The following is a 23479-nucleotide window of genomic DNA, read 5'->3' on the forward strand; positions in this document are numbered from 1 at the left end:
AAACGTACGTACGTGAGGAAAAACTTGTATATTTCTCATTACCACGACATGCGTGCGTGTGTATATATATGTATATGTACACGCTAGTATATATGGCAAGCAATCACGGTCATGATCCGAGGGAATCACAACGTAATAATTCCCTTGACCGCAGCCTACACAATTAATCTAGCTCTCTAAATCCGGCATGGCATCCTATGCGCAGCATCTCCAAAAGATAGTCAATTATATACACTATATTCCGACATCCCATTAATTAATTACGTGATTCCTTAAAAGTTACCGTTAATTATATACACTAAGAGCATCTCCAACAGCTTCCACATTTCTCACTTTTGAAGAATTTAGTTAGGTTTTTGGCCCAACAGATTCCCCATCTCATTTCCCAAAATAGGGATGGAGGAGAAAAAATGGGGAAGCTTCCCCAAATCTGCAGCATTCTCCAAATTTTTGGAGGAAAAAATTGATTCTTCAAAATGGGGAAGCTGTTGGAGTTTGTGTAAAAATTAGTTGGGGAATATGACTTTTGCTTCCCCATTTTAGAGAAAATTTTGAATAAGCTGTTGGAGATGCTCTAACAGAAAGAATCTAAACAGTCATCATCCTATCTACAGAAGAATAAATGAATTAAAAGGTATATGATCTTCTCCTTATAAATTCATTCCCACGATTCGTCGTTCAACCTGTTTTTTCTTTCTTTTTTTTATAAAAACACATGATTAATTTTTATAAAAAAAACATAATTAATTCTAGAGTTTCACAGCACATGTAGACATGCCTGTACAAGAACATTGGCTGACATTCTATTTTTTTTTCTCAATAACATGGTCTGATAGTAATTAAGATTATTAAGAAATTAAGATATTAAAAAATTAGTGTTTATTGCTGCCCCAACGTTAAATGTAACTTAAATGAATCAAATAATTAGTGGGATCTTAGAATCAAAAGTTGCAAATGGGTAAAAAGGCGGAACACGCAGCAGCTGATTAGACGCTCCGCACAAAAAGTCTATATAAGACCGGCTTTGAGAGGATCCGAACTCAAAAAGAAAGTGAGACATTTTCTTATAAATTGCAAATAGAAATTATTGGTTCACATGAACCCCACTTATTTGTGTCTTATCATTTTCCTTCTTCATTTCAGTGATGCTTTCTACCACACTTCGAGCAACCATCTATCCTATTCGGCATAAAAAAGATCTGAGTTCCTTCAAGAGAACAAAGCAGTAACGACATTTTCTTACACAGATATATACAAATCACAAACCTGAAAATACATAAATTAATATTTTCACATACAGCTATCCAACATGATAGAATACAGCAGTCAATGAACTCTGGAAATAAATATGATTCGGCCATTATTTGAGTACAAGAAAAGTTATAACTCGATCAATCTTCGATCATTCTGTCGCCATTGGCCGATTGTTTATAAGAAGCTTCAGCTCTGGCTTCCTCTAGTCGGCTTAATAGCTCCCGCATGAAAGGGCTACTGGTTCCATGGGTAACTCGAAGTATATCAGCAGCTTGAGTGAAGGATTTCAAAGCATCTTCTGTATGTTCCAGTAACCTGAAAAGCATGAAGAGTGGTTCATTGAAGATTTTGCTTCGCTAATTTGCCCCAATGCAAAAGAATACCAAGAGAATAGGTGTCAGTAAATATTTATTTAATTGACTATAAGCATGGTAGCATGTCACAACAAACAATGAAATATGAACATCAGCATCAACCTGAAATCTCAATTGTTTGCAATTAATCAGAGGTTTAGATATGATGTCTTTCTTTAAGGTTTCTATAATTACTTCAAAGTTTTGCGCACGTGGAAACGGCTGGGGACTCTCTTTGAGTTCCCATCCTTATTCTCGAAAAAAAAGAAGTTGCAAGTGAACAATAACAAGTTCTCAGCAGTATTCTGAATAATTTTTCAAAAATCAAATGGAAAATTTGTTCTGACCTTGTTATATCTATTTATGCCTAGTTTTTTCTCCTGCAACTTTCTCTTCTATTAAGAACTTTATTTGACTTCACTGTATCAATTTATACATCATGCCTATGGTCTCTTTGTTCATTCATACTCTGTTCTTAGGCATCATAAGAGGTAATCTTAAACCCAATGTCCTTCTAACCTGCTGATGTGGCCGGAAGGCTGTCTTGGGTCAGCTCTATTTCCGGAAATATTCAGTTTAAATCCTAAACATTCAAAGACTAACATTTTCCTATATCTTAAGGATGCTTCGATGATTGCTTATCATAAGGAGTTAATCTAAAAGGCTGTTGTAAAACTTGCATAGTGAATAGAACAAGAATGGTAGAAAAAAGTTTCTCTTCTAAAAGAAAGTAGGAAATGACATTTAAGATGAACAAGTACGGAGTGTACTCCAACCATTCTAGTTTTCCACATGTATAATATTGTAAGCCAAGCATTGGATGAATTTCTCGATAAACTTCTGCAGTAAAGAGAAAACTTGGTTAGCAAAATGCTTTGTTATATCTTTATTGTGAAAGCTACAAGGAAAACTCAATAGATGAATACAATGTATATTCAGCTGAGGTAGTGATTACTTTGATAAATTGGAATTGTCAATTTACAATACGTTAGTGCACCTTCCCAGTCTTTTAGCTCCATGAGTATCTGCTTAAACATCAAAAGAAAATCATCTGAATCATATTGTCACTGGAAAACGAAGTAAAATGTCTAGCAATGCCATATACTTAAGAGATGAGAGCAAGACAAGTTAAAGAAATAAACAAACAAATAAATAAATTATATGTACGGAAAATGGAAATGAAGTAGCAACTCATTGTACTAAATAAGCTACCAAAAGATAAACTAGTGGCAAGACACACCATGCTAGTCACTCGGAGCAAATGAACCTCACCACTCCTATCTCTTGTTAGGTCATTTTGCTAAATGAGGTGGTAACTGGTAACTCATGTCCAACATTCTCATATATGTGCGTGTAAGAGAACAATGCGTATCATATGACAAATGCAGGGATTCCCTTATTTACAGCGATGAGCCAGAATCTCAGTAACACAGAAAGAATCCCCTTTGTTAACTGTTGAGATTCAGCTACATCATTGTATATGAGAGAATCCCATCATATTTCATCTTCCCTCCTTCCGTCCCCTTTTCTCTCTATGTGTCTGTGTGTGTATAATCTAGTTGAACACTATAAGGAAGATGTAGTAATTGATGCTTAATAAAGGAACAGTAGTGAGGCAAACCATTAGACACACTGAAGCAACATGAGCCCCATAGTTTTTTATTCTAAATTATTAAAGCGACAGATATTGTGAATAAATCAAGGAAAACATAAATGTGTTAACATCTAAAAAATATCCTAGAAGTGAAGAGCAGGTGAAAGAGGGATTCATGGAGATATGTTAGGTCTTCTGTTACCACAGCATCACTAATAAACTGTTGACATTCCTGGCTGCAAGGTGTATGCTTTTGAGATGTCTCCTACTAGCTTGTCCCCTGCGTTAATGTCTGCTTCGGAGTTTAATATGACAAGGATGACTTGAGGTTTTCAAAAGTTTGCCTTTCCAGCACTGATAATAATTACACACCAGAAAGCAGTGCATTCTAGTAACCTTAGATGGGCAAGATGATGCATTGCCATGCTTTCTTCATTCACCAATTCATGGAATATGTTTATAACCAAGCATAACTTATTAAACTTGTACAAGAGATTAATAAACTTCAATTTAACTATCATAAGGAGCACAATGAGATACTAGGGAATCAAATTAGTTAATACTGAACCTTTAGAAGAGTATCACGGGTTCGTAGCAATCTGATAGACTCTGGATTATACAGCTCCCTTTCGAGTTGCTCAATTGTTTTATACATAGTGCTTGCTTCAATGAAATCTGAACTTTCATTAAGTTTACAAAATAGAAATACCTAAAGGCAATGTAATTATAATAGAAGAACGGCATTTACGAAGCAAATCAAGAGGGGTTTCCATGGGAAATACAACATAGGACAATAAGTAAACGTATTAATTTAAAGCAATAAGCTGACTACTTCGAGCGTGCTAGAAAAAAAATACAGGATACTTCCACATGACAAAATACTTGAAGCCTTCTCTGATATTCTTTCTACCTCACCAGCAATGATTTTAATCTCTTTCTGATCCCTAAAAAGACCACAATACTGGCACGTGAAACTTTTCTTCACTGTGTAGCAAACCAAGAGAACACATTTGCTGGAGATAAGCGAACAAAGCAAAAGAATCGCTTCAGAGATAATAGTCAACTAAGCATTGTTGATGAGGTACCAGAGTCCTGAAGCAAGAAGCCACCACATTTGCTATCTTTACATCTATAGCCTTCAAGAAGAGCATCTTCCTTAAGTTCCTCACATGGACTCTGATATAGTTTTGCAGAAAAATAGTCGGTAAAGGCAAGATTGCATAAAAATATCTTGGCCAAGAGAAAAGGATAAAATGAAAATATATTATACTAAATGCAATTAATTTAGCAAAAAAAAAAAAAAAACCTTAGTACAGCGAGGACAGTTGCAAGTAAAGAAATATTGCTTTTTGAGATCATTTTGCCGCGTCTTCGTGGTTGCAGCAGTTTCTATATAACTAATCAAGATCTTATCCACAAAGAAGCTCCATTAGTGAGAAAGTAATCCAATCGCAACATACTAGGAATGAACAGCTATGACAAAGTTTCTTTTGCATACTAACCTCTTTACCTTTAGCTATAGGTTCCAGAGCACGAATAATAGCTAGACGCCCTTCAAATACCAAAACACAATTCGGTATGCAGCTGAAATTCCGGTATTTGCATCATCAGAAATTTTAACATTAGCATATACATGATAGAAAAGATTCATTGATAGAAGAATTGTCAAGCTATGTAAACCAAAAGCACTTCACAAGGGAAAACCTGTGGTTGATGATGGAAATTACAGGATAAAGTCCAGTTCCCAAGGGTCTGAGCTCACTATCACATATTGTGTGTGCATTGCATGCTAGCTGCATCAGATCCAACACAATGAAAATATGTTAATACAAAAGAAGCATTTGCGCATACACGGTCTCCGAAGGTCTCACATCATTACACGCTGCACTGAGTTAATTCCAGGAATCTAAATGAGCATATCAGTTAAATGTATTTTAACGATATGCTAAGCATAGTAGTAATATCAACATTACCTCTCTAGATAATATCATGGATTGACTAGAAATGTTTAAATTCATAAAAAACTGACTTAGAACTTGTTACTAATAACAAAAAAGACTTGAACTTTCAAGGTAGGACCAGAACTTGTTACTAGTAACAACAAAGCTTGTTACTAGTACAAGCGGGTTATGCTCGTTGTAACCGAAAGACCTATCTGAATAGTAAAGATGTAGCCTTAACAGCTAACAATGATATTCTAAAATCATTGAGAAAACTGGACACAATTTAGATAACACAGTGTTTCCCTTGGTATTATACAGAGTTGCTTTCTTCATACTATTTTAATATCAACATGAAGGTATCAGAAGAGCAGGTACATCTCTGCACTATATACAGTGAATATATTATTCTGCATCATTTTGGAGCAAGGTATTCCACTTTACAAGTCATGGGAGCAAAATTTCACCAAATTCAAACAGTAAAGGATTAGCCCGTTAAGTTGAAATAGATTGCCATCAAATTAACATTAATATGCATGATTTATAGCTTTATACAAAGAGCTAGTACAAAAAATCTTCTTAAAACCAAGTAAATAATGACCTTGCCTCATCTATATTAAAAAAGACTAAGGGAGGCATTGCCTAATTTATCTGGAAAATGACAATTAAAACCAGATTGACAGAGCGCTTGCGATTATTCTAATAAAGAGCTACACTTCCCTAGAAATGAAAAATAATACGGAGAATAACATTTTACAATGACAGAAATCAGTTAAGCCTTGCCTTTGAGAAGTTAGCCGTTATCTCCTTGAGGTTAATCTCCATGTGAGGAAGCACCAACTTAACAAGGTTAGCCATTTGAGCATAAAGCACTAATTGTTCCTCCTTGATGTCAGACATATCTGGACAAAAATAAAAAATCAGTCAATAAAATAGTGGAAATCCATTATGAAACTTTTAATGTCTGTCAAAATGCAAAGATAAAATTTATGGTACGAGAAACCAATGCATCCACCAAGCCATAGTTATCCATTGGAGTAGTCGGAATAACCTACACAAAGTAAACTCATATAAGAAACAGTTGTCTTACATAGCTAGGCTATTTTGAAATTGTTTGAACTTCAATCCATCAAGTATTTGAAGATCGCTAGTGCTGCAGTGCATGAACCACTTCCGCACATATATCATATCATAAAAGTACTGGAGACCATTAATTTTTGGGAAGGGAGGAAAAATAGCTTTGGTGCTAGCTAGGATCAATGGAGTAACTTGCCCACATGAGAAAATATACAATAGGAAGTTTAATCTTGAGGTTATTTTCTTCACCGTCAAAATATTTTTGGTACAACATAATCACAAACATTGTGACGACAACATCCAGCAGTAACAGAGCACGCAAATGCCAATAGGTAATGCTAAGTCATTGCAAGTTATCATGACAATATCCAAGAGGCTAATCTTGACAGTAAAACCATAATTGTGACACATTAAGGCATTTATCACAACAAAATCAGGGTGTGCCATGTATATGCTGGCAAAGACTTTGGACAACCTCAAGAAGGCTTCTGTGCGTAGGATAAGTGATTTGACAAAATGTCAAAATGATAGATCCACTATAAAACCAAAAATAATTTGAGGGTACAAGAAATAAGCTCGAACCTATGTGAACTTTAATAGAAACATCTATATTCCATATAGGGTAAAGGTGAATATCTTTCACCCCTCCTTTTGAGAGACCTATATCACTTTGAATTTCAAAAGCATGTAAAGACAGTTTGTGCTCACTACTCAGGCAATTTCAGCTAATGGGGAAAAAAAGTTCTCCAACAAGTGGAATTTTAGTTGTTGAATATAAATCAGATCCATTTCTCAGCAACTGAAGAAAGAAAAGAGAAGTGGCATGAGGATAAATCTGTTCAATATAGAGAGGAACGTAGAGGAGTAGATAAAGGCATTTTTGTTGTTGTCATTGTAATTATAGTTGAGTGTTGACAAGTGGAATTTGATGGTATCATATGACTAATACGAAAATCAAAATATTTTTACAAGTTGACTATGTAATCGACCTGTAAAGAGACCAAAATGGAATTTGATAATTTAACTTAGACATAATCCTACAACTAAGGTAACAGTTGATTACATTGTTGACCTATTATTAAAAAAAACCTAAAAAGAAAGGGAAACAAGGACATTACGCACTGGCAAGGAGAGGGAAAACACTCACCTTCCCTTCCTGCAGTTTTGCCTTGAGAATAAGCCTCACCATTAGTCGTATAGTAGGAGTAAGCATTTTTTTCCTGTCCTCAGTCAGCGCTGCAAGAGCTTGGCATTCTAGTTGATGCAATTTCCATTCTGATTTCTAAGAGAAGTCAAACAGCCATAAATTAGATTGTGGAATGATGAACTATAAGATAGAAACTAACTGTCAGAGACTCAGAGGTATATAATTATAATCCTCAACCCTCATCACAACTTTGGAGTTTAAGATACAGTGTAAGGGATCTTTAACACGGTCGCAGAGCAACCCAGGTTCAATTCTAGTCATCCATCAGTCTTACACAGCAAACTATTGGTAAACATGGCATACACATCAAAACTATATGAGTCGATTCCAGTAGAATATTTGAGACAAGGTTTAGTGATGGACCATATGGTTCATTTCTCCACTGCTAGCATGGAGAGAACACATACTCTTCCTATTGATTGGTTAAAAAATTAGGTACCTGATGATGTAAGATCATCCATCTTTCTTATCTGAGTTGTATATACTTCTGCCCGATAATGCTTTTCTGTCTAAAACGTGCTAGTCTGCATTTCACACTCTCCAACCCAAGGTGGGTAGCCTTATCCATTCACCAAGTGACATATAGTAGTGTCATTAAGGACAATCTGGGTTCGCAGCCATGATCTTGATTTTTCTTGAAAAAATGGATTGACATTGTAACAAAAGGACAATAGAGTCACAAAAAGTCAAAGACTAAGGCCAAGCACAATAACTCAGACCCATAAATGATTATCTTTGTGACAAAAAGTATCAACAGATTTTAAAAAAATGAAAATAAAAAAACCTTGTAATAATTTTTGTTATAAACTTTTTTTTTAATACCTGGCACTTATTCCCGCAATACCAGGCAACCCGACACGCTGAGCATTTCCTTATGTTATTTGAAACAAAACATCCATCACAGATTGAACCGCCAGAAGACCTGTTTGGACAAGATGCATAGGGCTCTTGACAGATAATAACATCCCCTACAAGATACATATTACACCAACAATAAATATTTTGAGGATGATTCAACAAATTGCATAGTATCACATTCATGCGTTATAATAAAGCCATATACCTCCAAATTATGTTGAAGGTAATGTTAATAAATTGACTCCCTATGTGCAGTATAGTCCTTAACAGTGAGATCTCAAAATAAAAAGATCTTTTACGCAATGAGATTTAAAATTGCCAAAGCTTCAAGAGACAATGAAGAAGTATTTTTCAACACTCCACAGTTGCATGCCTTTTCCACAACCGTCAATTAATCTACAGCACTAAACCAGCAATTAAAGACGTAAAAACTTCTCAATTTAAAAAAAAAATTCTACATGATTTTGTCTCACAGGGAGATCTACAGTGCAAAACGTAAAGTTCCACTCTTTTTTCCCCCTTTTTTCTTCAATTTCAGTAGGTTTTTTTTTTAAGCATCGTCATCAACATCATATATCCCAACTTTGAACTTGATTACTCACTACAACTATGGGTCAAGTCACCGGCTTTCAACAGATTTCCCGGGGGTTTTTCAGTACTATTTCTACTTGATCATCATTACTGAGAATAACAACTAACCGGGGGTAAAGTCTTTGGTGGTGACGAGACCGCGGCCTTTGCCGGGGATCGAGGAGACCGCCAGGCCACGAGACGAGAGAGCGCTCTGCAAATCCTCCATCAGAACTTCGAACGATTTCGATGCCGCCAGAAATTTTCCTTCTGGAGAGAGGAGGAAAAAAAAATATAGTGATCTTTTGCCGCTGCAGTCTGCTTGGAGGTTTGTAGGCTTTCCGAATGCTTGGCCCAGTAGCCCAGAAGAAGTAGCGTGCAAATGCCTAATCCTCGTCGTGGAGAATTTTATTCTATGAGATTGCAATTTTGTATCGTTCGTATTGACATAATTCATATTTGGAAAAATTTGCAAAATAGACTTATTTTGCTAAATATTTAGCAAAACAGACCGTTTTGCTAAATATTTAGCAAAATAGACATCTTTTGGTCGATTTTACAAAACAGACCATTCGAAACATACGGGACTAGTAGTCCCGTATGATTTATAAATTATAAATCATACGGGACTACTAGTCCCGTATGTTTCGAATGGTCTATTTTGCAAAATCGACATCTTTTTGTCCTGTTGGCCAAAAAGAGGTATATTTTGCTAAATATTTAACAAAATAAGTCTATTTTGCAAATTTCTTCTTCATATTTTTAACTTGATTAATTTAGAAAATGTCTGGGAAAATATTGTTACATATACAAGGTTTTTTGGGCTTATCGCATAGTATTTAGTAGAATGGATGACATACGCGCACCATTCTATCTTGGGCTGTTCTACAGGGACCCTAAAAAATGGGACTCATGTGAGACAGGTGAGGTGTCAGCCCACCCCGCCAGGGGGTGACACCTCACCTGTCCCCTCAGGGTCCCATTTTTTTGGGGTCCCTGAGGCATTTTTCTTCTATCTTTTAGTCCAAGGAATATTGATACCTTTTAAATAGCAATATTCATGTTAAACACGAATATATTACCTTCACCATTTGTTAAGACCAATCCCTTGCTTAATGAGAGGGAACTTCAAGTTCAGATATGACTATTTTGGTTCTAATATTAATTTCCATATAATAGACTGCATGACACTGATCAATGTTTAGCTTTGCAGGAAACCCAAAAAAAAAAAAAATTTGCCAATGCTTGATATGACAAACAATGAAGCAACAGCTGCTCGGTACATCCGAACGCCCTGTTCACATTAATTGTATTATCAGAAATGGTATAAATATCTTATAGAATCAAAAGTACATAATAGGATGATATTTCCCTTAAACTGGGACTCTGTAAGAAGGATCCACCATTTTCAGGATGAACAAGTTTCCCCTGTTGCCCCTCGAAACGCTGCAAAAGATCGAGTAGAGAAATGTTATAGCTAGACCTGTTGCCCCTCGAAACGCTGCAAAAGATCGAGTAGAGAAATGTTATAGCTAGAAACATTATTTCACTACTTCAACAAAGAATCAAGCTCTAAAAAGATCGAGTAGAGAAATGTTATAGCTAGAAACATTATTTCACTACTTCAACAAAGAATCAAGCTCTAATGTACATCTTTTCTGAGGTAATAGCGCAAGTATTTACTACTATTTATACCTTGAGATTCATTACCAACATTTGACATTCAAAATATATTTAGGCTATTACTATAGTGAAGTTAGACGTGAATCACTCTAGGTAACTAGGAAATAAATATTATTCCCTGCTAGAAAGCTCTTTTCCTTATTAGAAATTCAATTGCAATACATAATCGTGGCAAGCAAATAATCATTCAGCGACATTTGCTTCTCTTACTGGGTGTCTTTTGGAGGTATGATGGGCTTGGAATAATGTTCGCTCAAAGGAATAGATCAATAACTAAAAGTATATTACCGAATAGAAACAGGAATAACAATTCACATGGGAGCAAACATTTGGGAAATTCAGTTTGACTTACCGAATCTCTTCATCTAGGTAAGTGATTTCCAATTGACCAAGAGCTTCGACTGGTCTCTCAGGTGCTTTTATAGGTATCTATAAAAGAGAAAATGAGGTCACATTTTTTTTTTTTGCATAGAAAAGATATACACGTAAAAGTAATATAAGATGTGTACACGTAAAAGTAATATAAGATGTGTACACGTAAAATCAATATAAGATGGGCATAATCATCCAAAATAGAATTAGTAGGTAAATATAGAAGTCATACTGTTGGCAACATTGAACCGTGTCACATATAATAACCGCGCGCCTTGATCTATAAGTAAGATGATCAGATGCAAATTAGAAATGACGTGCGATAATATTGCAAATATTTTCAAGCAGCTGGCTACATGGTAACTGAAATGGATGTTGAAAGTCTCTTGTATCTTAAAGAAAACAAGTTACACTTAAAAGAGGAAATATAAGGCCAAACCAATCTTGGAAATTACAACAAAGGAATTTAAACTGTTAGATCTAAACCAAATTAGAGATCTAAAACCATATAGCCATGATTAATTCGAAGAGATTAACAAGAATTTAAAAGAGCGGAAGCTTATACCTGAATCCATAGAAGAAATCTTGATTTGGGTTTTTGATGATCTTCTAACATTAGGGTTTCTCTAAATCCGAATTTCTCTAGTTAGATGGGGGTGTAGAGAATTAGAGAATGTAACCCTAGGTTAGGGACCATAACCCCTTATTTATAGATGTTGTACTTTTGTAATTTAGCCCATCAATAAATCACAAATACAACCTGGTATCTGCACATATAACCCCATGATTATATTTAAATACCCATTAACCCAACTTAATTGATCACTTTAGTGGGTTATCCTGAAAGATAACAATACACATTTATTTAATCATATGTGTCCACAAATAGATTTATTAGATTATATCCAACAATCTCCCACTTGGGCACCATATGATTCCTTAAATTGTGTATAACCTTATGAGCTCAAAAATTGCTATCACTGAAAAGGTATTTCCGAACAATCTCGTCCATTGACTATATCAATATAGGATCAAAGCAGCATTCGTCACATTTATCGTGACTCGACCCATTAATGGTCACATATACCAATACAATCAAATGACATAGATCAATCATGGATGTGCAGCATGAAAATTACATGCAATGTGATCAGTACATGACTATTTTCAACTGGTCCTCCTTAGTGGGGTCAAAACCAAACATAATGTAACTGAGTGTCTTAACTGAATACTTTATTCTGATCAGACAATACAACCAAACATAAAGCACCACAAATACAAACTCCCACTAAAACATAATATCCTCAAATAATACCACACCCATATGAGCAGTATGCTCATGAAAGACCTTAGGTGGCAATCCCTTAGTAAGAGGATCAGCTATCATGGAGTTTGTCCCAATGTGCTCTATGGATATCTGTCCACTCTGTACCCTTTCTTTCACAACCAGGAACTTAATGTCAATATGTTTTGACTTAGTTGAGCTCCTGTTGTTATTGGAATACATTACTGCAGATTTATTGTCACAATATAGCCTTAGTGGTCTTTCAACATTTTCCAAAATGCGCAGTCCCGTGACAAAATTTCGCAGCCATATTCCCTGATTGGATGCCTCATAGCAAGCTACAAATTCTGCTGCCATAGTGGAGGAAGCTACTAGTGTTTGTTTGACACTTTTCCATGATATAGCTCCTCCTGCTAACATATAAATGTAGCCTGATGTAGACTTCCTGCTATCTTGGCATCCAGCAAAATCAGAGTCCGAATACCCAATGACCTCTAATTTCTCTGATTTTCTGTATGTGAGCATGTAATCTTTTGTTTTCTGAAGATACCTCATAACCCTTTTGACTGCTATCCAATGATCCATACCAGGGTTGCTTAAGTATCTGCCTAACATCCCAACAATGTACGCAATATCCGGACGCGTACATACCTGAGCATACATTAGACTTCCTACAGCCAAAGCATAAGGAATCTTCTGCATTTCCTGAATTTCAAGGTTACCTTTAGGGCACTGATTGAGACTAAACTTGTCTCCTTTAGCAACAGGGGTGTCACCTGGTCTGCAATCTTGCATGCCAAACCTTTTAAGTACCTTATCGATATAACTCTTTTGTGATAATCCAAGAATACCCCGAGAGCGATCTCGATGTATCTAGATCCCTAATATAAAAGAGCCGTCCCCAAGATCTTTCATCTCAAAATTCTTTGATAGAAATCTCTTGGTTTCGTACAACATGCCTATATCATTAGTGGCAAGCAAGATGTCATCGACATACAGAACCAGAAAAATATACTTACTCCCACTGAACTTGTGATATACACAGTCATCAACAATGTTCATCTCAAAACTGAACGAGATAATTATTTGTTGAAACTTATGATACCATTGACGAGGAGCTTGCTTGAGTCCATAGATGGATTTCCTTAATTTGCAGACCATATTCTTTGGGTCTCCCGACACAAAGTTTTCTGGTTGCACCATATAGATCATCTCATCAATGTCTCCATTGAGAAATGCAGTCTTAACATCCATCTGATGTAACTCAAGATCATAATGAGCAACAAGTGCCATGATTATTCTGAAAGAGTCTTTCGATGAAACCGGAGAGAAAGTCTCTGTATAATCAATGCCTTCCTTTTGAGTATAGCCTTTAGCCACAAGACGTGCCTTATACCTCTCCACATTACCGTTTGCATCCCGTTTGGTTTTAAAAATCCATTTACAACCAATTGGTTTTGCACCTTCTGGTAATGGGACAAGTTTCCAAACCTTATTGTCTTGCATAGACTTGTACTCTTCATTCATGGCATCAATCCACTGTTGAGAGTTAGAACTTTTTATGACCTGAGAGAAGTTGATTGGATCATCTTCTAACATTCTACTACTTTCCTCATGTTCTTGAAGAAATACAATGTAATCATCCGAAATAGCATTTCTCCTTTCTCTCGTGGATCTCCTTAATGGCACTGGTTCTTGAGGTTGTTGAGTTTGTTCTTCTGGAACAGGGAGTTGTTCAACATTATCATCTTGAGGTTCCGGATTTACTTCTTGAGCAACAACAGGTATAGAAACCTGAATATTGTCAAAAGTAACTGTATGGATTGGATCTGAAGCCAATTCCTCCTCAAAACTAATGTCTCTAACCTTATTTCTCCCCCCAAACTCAACATCCTCAAAGAATGTTGCTGTTCCCGTCTCAAAAATATTCCTTATAGTGGGATCATAAAACTTATAGCCCCTAGAGCGATCAGGGTACCCAATAAAGTAGCTGCTAACTGTTTTGGAGTCCAATTTCTTTTCATTTGGCCTATAAGGCCTTGCCTCAGCTGGACATCCCCAAATATGTAAATGCTTTAAACTGGGCTTTCGACCAGTCCAAAGCTCATAAGGTGTTTTAGCAACTGCTTTACTTGGTACTCTATTCAGAATGTAAGCTGCTGTCTTAAGTGCTTCTCCCCAGAGTGACTCTGGTAAAGAAGAATGAGCAATCATACTTCTTACCATATCCTTAAGAGTCCTATTTCGTCTTTCAGCTACACCATTCATGCTAGGTGAACCCGGCATGGTGTACTGTGGGACGATACCGCATTCCTCTAGGTATCTAGCAAATGGTCCTGGACGTTGTTCACCTGAACCATCATATCTACCGTAGTACTCACCACCACGATCAGATCTGACGGTTTTAATTCTTCTGTTGAGTTGATTCTCAACTTCAGCTTTATAGGCTTTGAACATGTCCAGAGACTCAGATTTTTCATGAATAAGATATAGGTGCCCATAACGTGAGTAATCGTCTATGAATGATATAAAATATTGTTGACCATTCCAGGATTCCGTAGGGAATGGCCCACAAATATCCGTATGTATCAATTCTAAGACATCCGAAGATCTGTTGGCACCTAATCTCTTCACTTTGGTCTGTTTTCCCTTGATACATTCAACACATACGTCGAAGTCCGAAAAATCAAGGGAATCCAAAATGCCATCAGACACAAGACGCTCAACTCTACCTTTTGAGATATGACCTAAGCGCTTATGCCATAATGTCGCCGAATTTTCCTTATTTAATTTACGCTTAGTACCACGTGATTCCACATGCAAGGATTCATTGTAAGAAGCAATTGTATCAAGCAAATATAGGTTGTCATAAATACTCAAGTAACCGGTTCCCACAACATTTGAATTAAAAGATAAACTGAATTGACTGTTTCCAAATGAACAAGAATAACCTGATTTGTCCAATACAGAAACAGAAACCAAATTCCGTCTAAAAGACGGTACTACAAAAGTATCTTTTAAATCCAAATAATAACCAGTTCCTAACAACAACCTAAAGTGCCCAATTGCTTCCACATCTACCGATTGTCCGTCGCCCACAAAGATGTGTCTTTCAACATCACTTGGCTTTCGGTAGCTCAGGCAACCCTGCATAGAAACACTTATGTGAGTAGTAGCACCAGAGTCTAACCACCAAGTGTTTCTAGGTACTGAAGCTAAATTAACCTCAGAACAGACCAAAGCAAGGAACGTACCCTTATTATCACGCCAGGCGTGATATTTTGTACAGTCCTTCTTTACATGTCCAGGCTTCTTACAGAAGAAACAACCCTGATTATCCTTATGTTGTTTCTTCTCAACTGGACCCTTAGCAGCTTCCTTATCATTCTTCCTTTTCTTGCCCTTATCCTTAGAGGCATAGGCCAAATGAGCACTTTCTGTCTTATCTTGCTTCAACCTGTCTTCTTCTTGCACACAGTATGAAATGAGCTCATTTAGAGTCCATTTCTCCTTTTGACAGTTATAACTGACCTTAAATTGGTTAAACTGTGCAGGAAGAGACAACAAAACCAGATGCACTAATAACTCGTCACAAAGATCGAGTTTAAGTGCCTTAAGCTTTGAAGCAATATGAGACATTTCCATAATGTACTCCCTGATATTTCCTTTGCCCTTATACTTCATTGAAATCAAGCGAGCTAAAAGCGTGCTTGTTTCTACCTTATCGTTTTTCGCAAAACGCTTCTCAATTTCGGCAAGGAAATCTTTAGCCTTAGTAATCCCTTCGGATTCTATGCCCCTGAAACCATAATTAATAAAATTCAAATAATGACAATCCCCATCCAAGATATCGGGCACAACATTAATATCAAGTCTTTAGACAGTAATATTAACTTGTAAGTGATACCTTGTTGCAATGATCAAACATTGACAATAACTCATGTCAAATAATGAAACTATCTTTGGATCGATTCATTATTCACATGTAAACCTTATAATTGTCACACGCTTATCATCGCAGATGTGTATACAGTCTAAATAAATATTAACCTTCCTTTGGGCCGATTAAATATTTACACGAAAGCATACACACAAACATCTCACATTCCTCATGAACAATCTACACAAGAGAGGTTACTTTGGCAACTTCTTGTTTCAATTAATCAATTGGAGTGAGAGACAACCTTAATTCCTTAGTGTCATAATATTTGAATTAAATAATTGATTAAAAACCAAATTAGATTTAAATTAAAAGGTTCAAAACTTAATTGGGGTCTTACAGCTTAATTAGGGTCCATAACTTAATTGAATAAATTAAGTATACCAAAGTGGACCCATGAAAAGCTGAGGCTTAACCATAGTGAACACGAAGTTCGCTTAACTTCGAACGCGAGGTTCGACTGTATTGAGTACGAGACTCACTTAAGCACAAACGCGAGGTTCGTCTGAGAACGAACGTGAGGTTCGTTAAAAAAATGAACGCGAGGTTCAACTGAAGCACGAACGCGAGGTTCGACTGAAGCACGAACGCGAGGTTCGACTGAATTGAGCATGACGCTCACCTGAGTTGAACGTGAGGTTCACCTTAGAACGAACGCGAGGTTCGTTAAAATTGAGCTTGATGCTCACCTGAGTTGAACGCGAGGTTCACCTTAGAACGAACGCGAGGTTTGTTAAAATTGAACGAACGCGAGGTTCGTTTTAAGCTTTCAGCTTCGCCAAAATTTGAGGTAACCTCCTCCTTAATATTCGGCATGTTTCACGCACGAACCCTTAGGGTTTCAAACCGAAACCGCCGCCGACAAACCAAAAAAAAATTCCTCGATTTTATTTTTCAAAATCAAACCCAGACCAAGAAAAATCGAAGAAAAATCCAAAAAATTCTAAAAAGTTACTGTTCACCGACGATTTTTCAGTTACTAATCATCCGAAAAACTTTTCGTTACTGTTCATCCGAACAAAAAATTTATTGTTCATCCGAAAAACCAAAACTGAATCTTTAACTAGAGATTTAAGATCAAAAAACCCAATAAAACTTAAATCCCTAAGAATTAATCAAGGTGGCTCTGATACCACTTGTTAGATCTAAACCAAATTAGAGATCTAAAACCATATAGCCATGATTAATTCGAAGAGATTAACAAGAATCTAAAAGAGCGGAAGCTTATACCTGAATCCATAGAAGAAATCTTGATTTGGGTTTTTGATGATCTTCTAACCTTAGGGTTTCTCTAAATCCGAATTTCTCTAGCTAGATGGGGGTGTAGAGAATTAGAGAATGTAACCCTAGGTTAGGGACCATAACCCCTTATTTATAGATGTTGTACTTTTGTAATTTAGCCCCTCAATAAATCAAAATTACAACCTGGTATCTGCACATATAACCCCATGATTATATTTAAATACCCATTAACCCAACTTAATTGATCACTTTAGTGGGTTATCCTGAAAGATAGCAATACACATTTATTTAATCATATGTGCCCACAAATAGATTTATTAGATTATATCCAACATAAACATCTTAAAACTAACTAAAAATATCTATATAATTTATGTGTAAAATATGATCCAAATTGAATTTGATTGGCTGCTTGAAGGCCAACCTTGCCACAATAATGTGGCTGTATAACCATGATTTCAATAATTTTTGCAAGACAATAGAACAAACAAATTGGTGCACCCAGAAAAAATATTGAGAAACCTTTACTTGGGCTGCCACCATCTTAGTTCTTCTAAACCGATGTCTTAACCCAATCTCAGATGGTAATGGTGGAAAAATTAAGAGTTTGGGAGCGAGTAATCATTTAACAAAAAAAAATTGCTGAATAGGCAGATGAATTTAGGAAGACATATATTTAAGAATTAATTAGCGTCGTTTAATTGGCTCTGAAGTTAGCATCTTGCTTGTCCGACTCAATAAAAATTCAATTTGATTAGCTTAAGAAGAATTTCCCTTCAAGCGTTATCAATAGACAAAAAAAAAAGTAAATATGCAGCATTGCGTGCATGAACAAGTGGAAACTTTGGTCATTTTATTAAATTAGCAACAATATTCATGCTTGAAACGAAATGATGAGGTCCTAATTAGAGAACACGTGAAAGAAAAAAAGCGAATTATATCACATTTTATGAAGTATATCACATTTTATTCAGATTATAGATGATCCTAGATTTGTTATTAGGCAATTGAAATTTAAATTGAAACAGATAGAAACTACCTGTTTACATTGTAATGATGAGGTCCAAACCACAGCTTTTGAAACCTAGTGCTCTAATACCCCATGTCAAAATCCCACTTTACTCAAAAGTTTAGCCTCTGTAGTCTATAGTGACGATGATTACAATATTAGGTAAAACCTAGTCATAAGTGCCGAACTGATATAATTGTATGGAATTTTTGATGAAATTTGTCTGCCGTGCACCATGTCAAACAGACTTAACGTAAATAAAAGAAATTGCCAACTATACACATGAGAACCACAACTATTATTATGATAATATAACCAAAAGTGATACAAATAGAAAGTTCTCCAATAAAGGATGTATTTGAGAAGGAAACACATACCAAACCTGCAATTTTGAATGTATTAAATTTGACGGCTACTCTTTTTGAATTGAGTGGTATCAAATCAGCCACTGCCTGCATATGAAACCTTTGCATTTGAAGGGAACTTTCAGATATAAGATGATAAGAAATTAGATATATAATAAAACTATGTTAGGCATTATCTAATACTATTATAAAAGTGTGTTGCCATGTTAAAACATTTCTTCCAAAAATACCATTCGAAACACATGCATGCATACATCTCTAGCACATCCATACATGCATACATTAAGATATATAAATACTTAATTTTTCATAACCTTCCCATTTATTAGCATCAAATTTTTATTTAACCACCCACTAATAACATTCCCCCACTAAGTCTTGACATTACACACTAATAATGAAAAACGTTATTAATGGGAAAGGGGCAATTGAGGCAGAGCTGAACTCGCCAAAGTATTTTGAAACTGTAGTCCATATATCCCTGCAGGATATAAATGGGTCTTCGTAAGAAAAATAAATAAGAATTGTAAGGTGGTGAGATATAAAGCGAGATTCATAGCTCTAAATTGTTACAAAAGGCAAGAAGTGTGAGTGTTTTAATGGTAACATTACTGGTGGAGTACAATCGAATTGAATGAGGAGATGGTAATGGAAGCATCGATGTACAATTTAGAGAGCAGAGAAAAAACCGGTGAAGGCGACAAAGAAGGCGGTCCTGTATTTTATCAAAATCTGCAGCTATTTCAGTCATAAACTAATTGGTTTTCCCCCCTTCCATCTTCGTATATGTTTTTACCTTAGCATGTAAATTGCTTTCCAACTCCTAGGCATGTTTGTAAATATGCTAAATTGTTTGTGTAGTTTGGTTGAATCTCTTAATGCATTATGCTTATTCTCGGGATAAAGAAAGATTTGTCCATGACAATGCATTATAAGTGTAATTGCTTTCACTCTATATGTGTAAAGGGTTAATTTTCGTTCTATGGTCACTAAGGTAATACATTAATATTATTGGGTTATAAAGGGCAAATAGAAAGTGCATGAAGATCAATTTAGAAAATGATATAGTGAGTTGGTCTTGAGGGTGCTTATAGAATGGAGTACTACTACAATCATTCATGAAGGGTTACCCATTTCTCCATTAACCATCTGTAAATTGCATTATTATAACAAATAGGAAAAATTATACATAATTCCCTCTTCTATATCTTGAGTTGCCATAAATCATCCTCGATATACTAGCACTTAATACCCTTAAAATGCAATTTTAGAGATATAAATTGCAAGTATCAAATATAAATTGGGGGGACTCTAAGAGCTAATAATAAACTAGAGGAGGTTTAATAATTTCTAGAAAGATAATTTTAAAATAACATCTCTCTCTCATGTAAATGTATTTGAGCTTCTTGCTTTACAAGTAGTTTATATTTTATAATAGAAACACATGTAAGCTAATTTTCTATGCAGAGAGTTATTGTTTTCGATAAAAATAACTTATTCATGACCTCCTACAAATATACTCATTTAATCTTTATGCATTAAGTCTCATTTTATTGAATAAATATTAATTCTTTATTAATTACTATAATATCTTAATAACTATTCACTTTCTAACCTAATAGAACCAAAAGAATTCCAAAAAATTAATCAACAAATGTGCCTACGTGCAATGCACGTACACGATACTAGTTAATAAATAAGTGGCCTAAAGTGTAGTTTGTGGACACTTGATAGAATGTCCACGTAGAGTTGGACGAAATGGGAACAAACACCTAACCTTTTCCAGATGCCTTGTATCATTATTCTAAGATATTGAAACTGATCGAAAGAAACAGTAGATGCTGGTTCATGATTATGTCTAGCTAGGTTTCAAGAGTGAAGAGTTTCAGATTTAGAAGAGAGGAGGAAGAAGAAGGCTCAAATATTATTAATCTATATTTTGTTGTCAAACTCACATTACAACCCTCTACTTATACGTCCAAAGAGATCATCTCATCTATCTATTATTTGAAATAGAAAGTTATTAGAGGGCCTGTCAACAGATAGAATTTCTGGATTCTATTTATTAAGAGGCTGCAGGCTGTTAACTGGCTGTTCCTGTTGTGCTGATGTTTCTTTTTCTCTACAAAGAGCAATGAAACTAATTGTCGAAGACAGAACAACAACTTTCCCAGTCTGAGAAAATGAGAAGCCCAAATTGACAAGTAATAGAGGACATATTGAGTCTTCAAATGTGTAAGTTGCAGTAAAAGAATAACCTGGTTAAAGAAAGGCCAAGTTTCCATATTTTGGGCTCTTAGAGTATCTGCATTGATGGCCTGGTAGATCTTTCCATTAGGTCGCAAAAGTTTTGGCCTCTGAAACAGTCAAAAAGAATGTAATTTGAGTAAACAATCTCAATAAAGAGAAGTATAGGATCCAAAATTTTGAGACATGGAGAAAAGGAAAGGACCAGATCAGCATTTTCCCTACTCAAATGAAGGTAATATGCACTTGAGGTAACACATTCCTTCTAATGGGAAACGTTGCATATTGTAGTACTTTTAGGTGACCTATTGAGTGAAAAATAAACGAGTTTATCGAAAGTAACACCAGTGAAAGATTTACTAGTTAAATTTAAGTAACATAAAAGGATAGATGTATGCAAAGATAAGGTTAAGATAGTACTGTGATGCACCAGGTTAGCCTTAGTCTTGAGACTTGATGACATGTAGCTACAGAATGAACAGTAACAAGATTTTGTAGTTCCAGGAACACATTACATAAATTGGAAATCTATAATATATGATCTTCTCAGCTAAAGTGACATGAACGTTACAAAGGAACCAATAAATTATTAGGATAAGAGGAATCATAATAATTATGCCTGAAGCGTTACTCCAACAAGAAAAAAAAGGAACTTTTATAAATCTTTATTTCCTACAAGTTTAAGAAACTAATTATTGGAAGAACTTGTGAATATGACGATATGTGCAGATGTATCTGATAGAAAGAAGCAACAGGGCAACAATATATGAGCTGATACAAAGCTGCCAAAGACAGAAGTTTGTTCTTGGCACAGTACGTTCACTAGATTCATATACATGGTGCATAAGCAAAAGGAAAACCTGGTTTTGCAAAATCAATGTTGAAGTTGTGTATAGAAGCTCCCATTTACCGTTGAGTAAATCTGACTTCAGAGGCTCCTTTATTGAATTGAGTGCTTCCAGTTTGCATGCAATCTGTCCATCAAAATAGGCCATAACAGTTGAATTTTAATTTTTGGGAAGCCATGAAAATTTAGATGCATAGGAAACATGCATACACAGGCGCACACACGTACCCTCACACATATATATATGAGAGCTACCATGAAATGCTTATCAAGCACAGAAACAAGAGATTTGATGCCCTGGAACTAATGCGATGACATACTTTTTTCTCACAACAATAGACTAACATATTTTAGTCTGGCTCAGATGTGGAAGGAGGATGAATAAAATAGTAATGGATTGATGTGTGTTAGAATATAAACATATAATTCTCAACCCTCAGCACAACTACAACTTCTGAGGTTGTTTCTTTTTTTTTTCTTTTTTTTTTTTTTGAGATAACAACTTCAAAGTTTTTAGTGTAACGTTTAGGAACTTTGGTACCAAAACAACACACGTTCAAATCTTATCGACCACAAATTTAAAGCGGATTTTCTAAAAACCGACCCTGAGTGAGGCCCAAGTTTTGGCCCATAAAAGAGGTGCTCAATACTTTAACTCATGAGTATGTGCCCAAAAATGGTTGGACTTTAAAACTGTGCCTAAATTTCAGGAAGGATATTCTTCTCAATACTCATAAGCATGGTCAGTAATACTTTAATTCTTATAAAATTATGCAAAATGAAAACAGATACCTGCTCAATCTTTTCTTGGTCCTCTGGTGCAGCCTCAGCTCCACGATCAAGAGGGGCAATAGCCTCAAAGAGCTCCTCCTTTATTTCCTTTTTGCTTTTCTCTTTGTTTTTGAGGAATGAGGAAAGAAATGAAACTTTTCTTCTCCATTTGGGGACAGTTGATGGGTTTGAGAGCTCAATGGGACTCTTGGGTTTTATGGGCAAAGGTAAGAGAGCAGAAGTTGATGGCCATTGAGAAGTGATGACGTGGTGATTTCTATGTGTTTTGAAGGAAGAGAGAGGAGGAGGGAGAGGATATGAGGAAGAGGCCATAGTGATGAGAGGATGAACATGGAAAGTGAAAAGAAAATAATAAGGGCATAAATTATAAATAAATTTGATAACGATATAGGAATATATCAAGATAAAATAGCATGTTAATTAGATAAGTTTGAATTGTTATTGCAGTACTGGCTACCAATCAAAACATTGTCTATTTAAAATTATACTTGACCATTTTGTAGAATTTACTTTTATTTGTAAATTGATTAGGTGAAGCAAATAAATTTAGTTTAATCTCTGCCCTCCTCTTTTTTTTAACTTCACCTTCATCGTTATTTTGACCACATTTATGTAAAAATAAATTTAACCTACACCCTTCAATTTTTTGAATTTTATTTAGGAGTTTTGGCTTTTTCGCGTCTTTTTCTAATGGGAAAAAGTAAAGAAAAGGGCAAAAAATGGTGAAAAAGAGGACAAATGATTTATTACATTATTTTTTAAAATTAATCATTTTCGCACAAATTTATCTTCCAAGTTTATTTTTAGCTAGGAAATATCTATACATAAGTTAGCAATTAGCATC

General features: G+C 35.5%; 2 protein-coding genes across 8 annotated transcripts; both read right to left on the reverse strand.

Annotated features, from left to right (window-relative positions):
* LOC109833683 (histone-lysine N-methyltransferase ASHR1) lies at window positions 1235–9348 on the reverse strand. 2 transcript variants are annotated; one of them, XM_020401438.1, is made up of 15 exons: window positions 8983–9348; window positions 8248–8393; window positions 7865–8059; window positions 7366–7500; window positions 6138–6192; window positions 5925–6043; window positions 4906–4994; window positions 4704–4785; window positions 4508–4609; window positions 4287–4377; window positions 4066–4185; window positions 3770–3876; window positions 2563–2632; window positions 2384–2447; window positions 1235–1569 (listed from the first exon to the last, which is right to left on the reverse strand). In XM_020401438.1, the coding sequence occupies exons 3-15, from the start codon at window positions 7880–7882 to the stop codon at window positions 1392–1394; spliced, it is 1230 nt and encodes a 409-aa protein (XP_020257027.1). In that variant the 5' UTR covers window positions 7883–8059; window positions 8248–8393; window positions 8983–9348; the 3' UTR covers window positions 1235–1391. The 2 variants fall into 2 exon arrangements, with proteins under 2 accessions (XP_020257027.1, XP_020257026.1); XM_020401437.1 differs by lacking the exon at window positions 7865–8059 and having other exon boundaries at window positions 8983–9347.
* Window positions 10078–23375, reverse strand: LOC109833684 (probable plastid-lipid-associated protein 4, chloroplastic). Of its 6 annotated transcripts, none has more exons than XR_002245314.1 (7): window positions 22636–23375; window positions 21857–21970; window positions 21008–21106; window positions 18767–18836; window positions 11141–11188; window positions 10889–10965; window positions 10167–10299 (listed from the first exon to the last, which is right to left on the reverse strand). XR_002245314.1 is itself a non-coding variant. In XM_020401439.1 (6 exons), the coding sequence occupies exons 1-6, from the start codon at window positions 22945–22947 to the stop codon at window positions 10227–10229; spliced, it is 750 nt and encodes a 249-aa protein (XP_020257028.1). In that variant the 5' UTR covers window positions 22948–23375; the 3' UTR covers window positions 10078–10226. The 6 variants fall into 6 exon arrangements, 3 of the variants coding, with proteins under 3 accessions (XP_020257028.1, XP_020257030.1, XP_020257029.1); XR_002245315.1 differs by lacking the exon at window positions 10167–10299 and adding an exon at window positions 10336–10354; XM_020401439.1 differs by lacking the exon at window positions 11141–11188 and having other exon boundaries at window positions 10078–10299; window positions 18762–18836.

This window comes from Asparagus officinalis, chromosome 3 (genome assembly GCF_001876935.1).
Source record: "Asparagus officinalis chromosome 3, Aspof.V1, whole genome shotgun sequence".
Taxonomy (NCBI): Eukaryota; Viridiplantae; Streptophyta; class Magnoliopsida; order Asparagales; family Asparagaceae; genus Asparagus; species Asparagus officinalis.

Excerpts from the sequence above, each read along its gene's own strand:
- LOC109833684 (XM_020401439.1), bottom strand. The coding sequence starts at position 22,947 with ATGGCCTCTTCCTCATATCCTCTCCCTCCTCCTCTCTCTTCCTTCAAA. Across the intron at positions 21,971-22,635 it reads ACCAAGAAAAGATTGAGCAG|ATTGCATGCAAACTGGAAGC; the intron begins GTATCTGTTTTC and ends TTTGATGGACAG. Across the intron at positions 10,966-18,761 it reads CATTCAAAATTGCAGGTTTG|ATACCTATAAAAGCACCTGA; the intron begins GTATGTGTTTCC and ends TCTCTTTTATAG.
- LOC109833683 (XM_020401437.1), bottom strand. The coding sequence starts at position 9,310 with ATGAATTATGTCAATACGAACGATACAAAATTGCAATCTCATAGAATA. Across the intron at positions 7,501-8,247 it reads ATTGCGGGAATAAGTGCCAG|AAATCAGAATGGAAATTGCA; the intron begins GTATTAAAAAAA and ends GACTTCTCTTAG. Across the intron at positions 6,193-7,365 it reads CAAAACTGCAGGAAGGGAAG|GTTATTCCGACTACTCCAAT; the intron begins GTGAGTGTTTTC and ends TACTTTGTGTAG.